We start from the raw sequence: 8,177 nt of genomic DNA, 5'->3' as shown, positions 1-8,177 counted from the left end.
TTAGTAATTAAATAAACAAAATCAAAATACATCAAATTAAATTAAAACATTCTAAAAATATAGACTAATATCTTATAAATAATACTTGAACTCTTCATATCACGAACATTTGAAACACATATCATTCTCCTCCTCTTCAAAAAAGATTCATCCTCGAATTTTGTAGGTGAAAAATAGTATATGAAAAGAACAATAATTATAAAGAAGATAGTTTTTTTTTGTTTTTTTTCTTTCCCTTTTTGTATATATCTTTTTTTGCACCGTATATTTTTTTAAACAATAAAATCAACAATAATGATAAAACAATAGCGAAACGCAAAAGAAAATAAGAACACAAGAACTTAAAGAAAGACGCGACAGACATTGGACTCTTTTTTATGATAAAAGAAGAACAAATATAGATTAATAAGAATTAATCTAATACCTGAGCTCTAATATCAAATGATAAAGAAATAAATGGATAAATAAGATAAGAATTGAAATTAAATAGAAAAGATAAATTGTAATTGAAATAAAAACAAAAAGGATAGATTGAAATTGAATACAAAGAGAATATTTCTTGATGCAACAAGAACGGGACTCCTCAACCTAACTTGTCAACGTTATAGTTTGGGAATTGAATTGAAAGGACTCCTCAACCTCAATTGTTCACACCATGGTTTCATAACAAAATCAAAAAGAAATTTTCAAACCTCTAAATCATTCTATACTACGACTACAATAGCTAAGGAGGTATTTATAACATCTTATTAGGTTAAAATAAAAAAGACCCTAAAACCTATAAACATAATGCCCAATCTAGTAATTAAATAAACAAAATCAAAATATATCAAATTAAATTAAGATATTCTAAAAATGTAAACTAATATCTTCTAAATAATACTTGAAATCTTTATATCACGAATATTTAAAACATGTATTATTGAAATAAAAGATAAACAAGAAGATAAGGATTAAAACTGAATAAAAAAAGATACATTGAAATTGAATAGAAATAAAAAGCATTGATTGAAATTGAGTACAAAGAGAATCACTCTACTTTCTATCCAATTTCCTGACGCAACAAGAAAGGGACTCTCAACCTAATTTATGAACACTATAATTTGAAAATTGAATCGAAAGGACTTCTCAACCTTCTACCGAATTTCCTAATACAACAACAGAGGGACTCCTCAACTTCAATTGTCCACGCCGTAATTTCATCACGAAACCAAAAAGGGATTTTCAAAACCTCTAAATTAAATCATTCTATACTACGATTATAATAGCTAAGGAGGAATTTATAACCTCTTATTTGATTAAAACAAAGAAAACACTAAAGTCCATAAACATAAGTACCAATCTAGTAATTAAATAAACAAAATCAAAATATATCAAATTAAATTAAGATATTCTAAAAATGTAAACTAATATCTTCTAAATAACACTTGAACTCTTCATATCACGAATATTTGAAGCACGTATCATTCTCCTCCTCTTCAAAAAAGATTCATCCTTAAATCTTGTAGGTAAAAAAATAGTATATGAAAAGGATAATAATTACAAAGAAGATAATTTTTTTTCTTTCTTGTATATTTTTTTCTCTTTTTTTTTGCCCTATATGTTTTTTTTTAAACAATATATCAACAATAATGAAACAAAAACAGAAAACAAGAACACAAAAATTTAAAGAAAGATGCGACAGACACTGAACTCTTTTTTTATGATAAAAGAAGAATAAATATTGATTAATAAGAATTAATCTAATACCTAAGCTCTGATACCAAATAATAAAAAAAAAAGATAAACAAGAAGATAAGGATTCAAACTAAATAAAAAAATACATTGAAATTGAATAGAAATAAAAATGATAGATTGAAATTGAGTACAAAGAGAATCACTCTACTTTATACCCAATTTCTTAACGCAACAAGAAAGGGACTCTTCAACCTAACTTATCAACACCATAGTTTGGAAATTGAATTGAAGGGACTTCTCAACCTTCTACCCAATTTCCTAATGCAATAAGAGAAGGACTCATCAACCTCAATTGTCCACTCAATGGTTTTATCATGAAACCAAAAAGGGTTTTTCAAAACCTGTAAATCATTCTATACTACGACTACAATAACTAAGGAGGTATTTATAACCTCTTATTAGGTTAAAACAAAGAAAACCCTAAAACCCATAAACATAAGGCCCAATCTAGTAATTAAATAAGCAAAATTAAAATATATCAAATTAAATTAAGACATTCTAAAAATGTAAACTAATATCTTTAAAATAACACTTGAACTCTTCATATTACGAACATTTGAAACACGTATCAATCAAACTGCAATCAGACACACAAGCCGAAATTCAACACAAGCTCCATTGTTTTGTGAATTAGACCCTCCCTTTCTTTCAAAACTATGAAGAATAGCATTGAAGTACCCAATTACGCACCAAAAAAGATTTATGTTGGAACTTATAGAACTCAAATTACTCCAAAGACTTTTGCGCAGTAGCCTTCGGGAGCTCCCATAAACCGCAATCAAAAGCCAAGGATTAGAGGTTCTAACCTGTACTCTCATATGAATAAATTGAGGGTTCGTCTAAAGAATATCCACTTGCCATAAGCTAGAGTCTCAAAGGCATCAGATACCCCCTAAATGACCTCTGACTTCTTCTACAATGCATTTATCAAAGCTCAACATGTCTCTGATCTTGGAACCACGATCACCTCTTACATGGATTTTAAGGAGAATCAGAAAGCTAATCCCAAATTCTCGTTTGATATCTCTAATGAAAGAAGGAAATATTTTACCGGCAACACCGCAACAATTCTAAGCAATAAGATTCATGAAAACAGAGAAAGAGAAGGAATTAGAGAGACCAAAATCACAATTGGACATTCACCACCATTTTCACCGTGAGAACTAGAGGATTTCCTCTTACCGTCAACATAAGTTTCGGGTTGCTCATTCATTGTAACATCAGGTGATTTTTTTTGCGGATCTCCACAGTTGAAGCATCATCAACCACTACCATATCTACCGCCTCGGATTGATGGTTTGAGATGTAAGTGAAAAAGGTTTTTTTAATCATAAATTTGTTGAGAATATGCTTACCCGATTTGGAGGCTTCAAAGGCTTCCCCTTCTTCTTTCTGGAACCTGCGCATGTACTCCAACATAATCGTCTCCGTACTCTCTTTTTCTAAAATCCCAACTGAGAAAGACGGGTCTTATAGCGAGGTAATAATGGCATCCTTTTTGGGAGGCATTGGGTCAACCTGTTTGGCTTTGGCCTTGTTTGCTTTAATAACTAGACTAGGCCCATTTCTATTACTATCATTTTTTCTTCACCTTGGACATTCTTATCAGTATCAGGTCTGGGAACCTTCTTAATAATTTGAATGGGTTGTTGGAATCCTTTGTTAGATTGAGAAAAAACATTCATTCTTGGCCCATCATACATGTTAGACGTAATACCTTCATGCATATTGATATCATGTTGATTCTCATTATCTTCCTCACTTAAAATATCAAATCCTGAACTATTTTCTTTATTTTTAACACCTCCCATATTATATTGGTTATCCTTCATAATACGAGATCGCTTATTTTCCGAACCTAATTTTTTTCAAATTTGTCTCTTCACCATCATCCAAGGACCAAAATTTGGTGGGTCTTGATTTTCTTTCCTTATAGGATTGGAATTAGAATCTTTTTCATTAATGGCATGATCTTCACTTTCAGTCGGACTTGTGTCAGCTTCCATGGTTGCTTGCACGCCGTTGGTGCTCGTCTTTTGTTGGACTTTTTCACTAATCGAAGTTTCAGCACATTGATCTAATCTATGACCATATTTGTCACAAGAGAAACAAATCAAGTGCAATCCTTCATATTTAATGTTGAGAGTACTACCAAAAACTGAAATTAGAGAGATCAATCTCAACACAAATTCTAGCAAACCTTCCTCTAGAATGGATTAAGGTAGCTCGGTCAATCTTTAACATAGTGCCAATAGCAGAGCCTACTCTCTATAAAAAGCGTTGGTTATAAAAGCTCAATAGGTAGATTTGGTATGCGAATCCAAGCCGCAATCTTTTTAACTTGATTTTTCGAGGATAAAAAGAATGGTCTCCAACATTGCACTATCAGATAATGACCTACTATCATCCACAGTCCTCCAAAAAGGGCATGTGAGTAGTCTTCCTCATTTGAAAAGTGAACAAAAAAATAGTCACGATCCATATCAATAACATTTATCGTACATTTTTTGACCTAGTTCTTATTGAGTCGTTGCTCCATAAAACCAAGGTTTACTCTCTTCCCTAGTACTTTCACAATGAGTATCGCATTCCATGGTTTACACTATTCTTCAAATTCTTCTTTGGACACAGGAATACTTGGGCACAGGTCAAACGGCTTGTCCTTTTTTAGAAGGAGTTCTTTTTTGTTGTACCAACAATCTTAAGAGTCAGGCTCATCTTTATCTAACTCATCGAAGGAAGGAATCCTTGTACGAAACCAAAAATTTTCCTTCTCATTCGCTAAAATATCCATGAATTCTCTTGGTTGATTTAGATCAACCTCTTCTCATGTTTTAACTTTTTTAGTATTTCGTTAAACAGGATCGAATTCTTGGGTTAAAACTTTAGAAGAGCGATTGGCCACTATAATTTGAAATAAGATGTGAAAGAATATCAAAGTTAAAAAGGTAAAAATTTCACTTAATTTAAATACGAAAAAAAAAAGAATAAATAAATAAAATTATATAGCCAATCATCAAAAAACTATAAAGATAAGTAAGCATACATACAATTACTGAATTAATTATATTCGTTTTATCTGTTGCTTGATTCTAACCAATCCTGAAATAAATAAATTAATCGAGGACATTCACCTGTTCAAGTCAAGAGACTCAGAGAGTCCTTACTTTTTCTTTTTCCCTTATTTCCTTTCACTAACTTTGCAATACACGGTGCTGGTAATTTTTCATTTTACTCATAATTTTGCAAGGGAAAAAGGACAAAAACGATAGATAGATAATTAAATAAAAGTGGCGTTAGGTGCGTAGGTTGAGTTTTTTTTCTCCGCCACCCGAAATTCAACAGAGTAAGGGAGAAACCCTAGCGCACCCACAAAGTTACAAACACAAACCAATTCGAGATTATGAGAATCTTCTGGAAGAAACAGGAGCATCACTAGATGCAGAGAACCACCGTTCTTCATCTTCTTCATTCACCATCGCCAATCCAACCCAGTCATGGCGGATCTTCTTCCGCCGGAGGTCATCACCGACATACTCTCCCGGTTACCGGTACACTCCCTAATCCGCTTCCGATGCACGTGCAAGTCATGGCGCTCCCTCATCGACAGCACTCACTTCATCCTCCTCCACCTTCGCACCTCCCTCAGCTCCCACTCCCACTCCACTCTAGTTCTCCGCCGTGACTCCGAACTCTACCAGGTCAATATCGGAACCCTAGACAGGGCAATCGAGCTCAACCACCCGCTCATGTGCTACAGCAACAGCATCAAGGTCCTCGGTTCCTGCAACGGCCTCCTATGCCTCTGCAACGTCGCCGAAGACATCGCTCTCTGGAACCCTAACATTAGGAAGCATCGCCTCCTCCCTTACCTTCCCGCGGAACGACGAGAGCGTGACACCACGCTCTTTGCAGCGCGCGTCTACGGATTCGGCTACGATTCCTTCAGCGAAGATTACAAATTGGTGAGGATTTCGTATTTCGTTGACCTGCACAGTCGCACTTTCTATTCTCACGTGAAGCTTTACAGCTTGAGAGTCGATTCCTGGAAGAGCCTCCCAAACATGCCCTATGGCCTCTGCTGCGCGCGTACGATGGGGGTTTTCGTCGGTGGCGCGTTGCACTGGGTCGTGACTAGGAAACTCGAACCGGATCAGCCCGATTTGATTGTCGCCTTCGATCTGAGATTGGAGAGTTTCAGTGAAGTTCCGCTGCCGGAAACTGGAAATGTTAATGGGAACTTCGAGATGGATGTGTCGCTCTTGGGAGGGTGCCTCTGCATGGTGGAACATCGTGGGAGTACGAGGATTGATGTCTGGGTAATGGAGGAGTATGGATCGGTGGATTCTTGGTGCAAACTGTTCAGCTTGACGGAGCATCATAACTTGAGATCGTTGAAATCTGTGAAGCCATTGGCTTACTCGGGTGATGGTGACAGGGTTCTGATGGAACACGACCACAAGAAGCTATGCTGGTATAGCCTCAAAGACAAGGTGGTTAGTGAAGCTAAAATACCGGGAATGCCCCATTTGATTGAAGCGACCGTTTATGTGGGAACCCTTGTCCCACCAACTTTACTAATTAAAAGTGATGGCGGCGCTAAGCAGAAACATGGAGACGACAAGGGCAGGAGGAGAAGGTACTTACTATGGCAGTTTTGAGTTTTGAAATTGTCTCTCTATTTTCTTATTTCCTTTGAAAGGAAAGAAAATGAAAAGAAAAAGATAAAAAGTTTATTTGCGCCTCCTTCAGGGTATTAGCTGTACTGTTTGACCCTGTCTTCTTGTGACTTGACTTGAGAGTCCAACTCCCGTTTAGTCAACATATAATATTAGTATTCATATAATGAGATAATAGTGTGCAAACCATAGTTTAGTCACTTAGAATCAAGAAGAATGATAAAACCCTCCTAACACATCTGCCTAATTACTAGATATCGAAAGTTTTGAATGCTTTTTACATTTACTATGTATTAAATTAAATGTTTTTACTCTTTCATTCAATACTTTCTTTTGTTAAGTTCCATTAGGATGATATTTAGGAGTTTGGGTTAGTATGGCTTAGAGGATGTATCATTAGCTCATTACTTTCAACACAAACTATATTACCTTACTAGCACAAGTTGAGGCTAAAATCCTGTTTGGGCTTTGGGAGTTGGGACATAGCTCGGCTCAATTTTATTGAGCATATTTGAAATGAATTGAGACTTGGTTTGCATGCTTCAATTCATTAACTGGGCTACTTTTTCAATGCCAAGACAAACATGGACTATGATTCTAGATTTCTAGTTAGATCCAATGATAATTGCATAGTTAACGAAACTAGCTTTTCAAGTTTGAATTGGTGATTTTAAAAAATAAGCTATAAACCTCAAATGTCCATATTGTTAAATATCGGATGTTCTGAATACTATATGACGTCTACATCTTCAAAGAACTACCCTGAATTTAGTCTATAATTAATTTCCAGCTGAACCAGTGGGACGATCTTATTTTTCACTGCCTCCCGCCAGGCTCACCTTTCTTTCTGTTATATTTTTATGCTTACATATATTCTTTACAGGGATGACTTCCTGTCACAAGGATTCAAATTGACTCTGTAAGCAAGAAAAAGAAGGGCAAGGTATGCGGCCAAAACCGGCTGATGATCTGGAATGATACCTTCTTGAGTGAGTATATGGCTCACGGGGAAGAGTGAAAATGATGAGTAACAAAACACACGCTGTTTGTTGTTAATATTGAAGACTGTACCTTTTATTTTCTCGGGCTTGAAGGTTTTAAGTGAAGTTCTCCATATCAGAGTATGTAAGATCAAAAGAAGGATGACTAAAGAACATATACTGGGTGGATTTTGCTTCATTCTGTTGGTTTTTTTCTCTGCAGGGTAAGTCCAGCAGTTGGCAGATGGGGTCTCTTCATCACCTGTTAACATTAATACACCGTAAATGCGCCATCTCTCCTTTGTTGTAATAAATTTTAAGTTTGAAACATGTCACTGCCTCATCGGTTGGTTTATACATACATGTATGTGTTTTAATGGTTGTAGCACCCTTTAAATCTTTAATATAAGCCACTGTAATCTTAACTCTTGTTATTCAGTTTTCTCTTGTTCTCTTTTGTACGACTCTTGTTGTTCAAGTTTATATACTAACACAGAAAGGTATAAATGAGAAATACTTAGTTAAGGATGGTACCTGAATCCCTTGCTACATTTATGTTGTTACGTATGTTAAGATTATGCTAGAGCCTAGAAGTGCAGCTGTTACATGAATGATTGATTGATTTCAGGGTGCAACCAAAGAAATGTTCTTGTTGGAAAAATGTGATTTGCTCAAAGGGGGAGAAGAAATCGCGTGTTTCTACTTTCTAGGTTGGGCAAGGTAGTGCGGAGAAAGCATAACAAAGAATCTACGTTGTCCGGGAAAGTTAACGCAAGGTTTT

At 35.4% G+C, this 8,177-nt stretch overlaps 1 protein-coding gene across 1 annotated transcript; it reads left to right on the top strand.

Moving 5' to 3' along the window:
- Positions 1-4,794: 4,794 nt before the first annotated feature.
- Positions 4,795-7,929, top strand: LOC112706218 (F-box protein CPR1). The gene is made up of 2 exons (XM_025757403.3): positions 4,795-6,376; positions 7,300-7,929. Exons 1-2 carry the CDS (start codon positions 5,235-5,237, stop codon positions 7,337-7,339), a joined length of 1,182 nt encoding a protein of 393 aa, XP_025613188.1. The 5' UTR covers positions 4,795-5,234; the 3' UTR covers positions 7,340-7,929.
- Positions 7,930-8,177: the final 248 nt, after the last annotated feature.

The sequence above is a fragment of the Arachis hypogaea genome, chromosome 1, assembly GCF_003086295.3.
Source record: "Arachis hypogaea cultivar Tifrunner chromosome 1, arahy.Tifrunner.gnm2.J5K5, whole genome shotgun sequence".
NCBI lineage: Eukaryota > Viridiplantae > Streptophyta > Magnoliopsida > Fabales > Fabaceae > Arachis > Arachis hypogaea.
This window is presented reverse-complemented; position numbering and strand designations above follow the sequence as displayed.

What these genes read in the sequence shown, in the direction of transcription:
- LOC112706218 (XM_025757403.3), top strand. Translation starts at nt 5,235, where the DNA reads ATGGCGGATCTTCTTCCGCCGGAGGTCATCACCGACATACTCTCCCGG. An exon ending in GACAAGGGCAGGAGGAGAAG is followed by an intron (nt 6,377 to 7,299) that starts GTACTTACTATG and finishes TATTCTTTACAG; the next exon opens with GGATGACTTCCTGTCACAAG.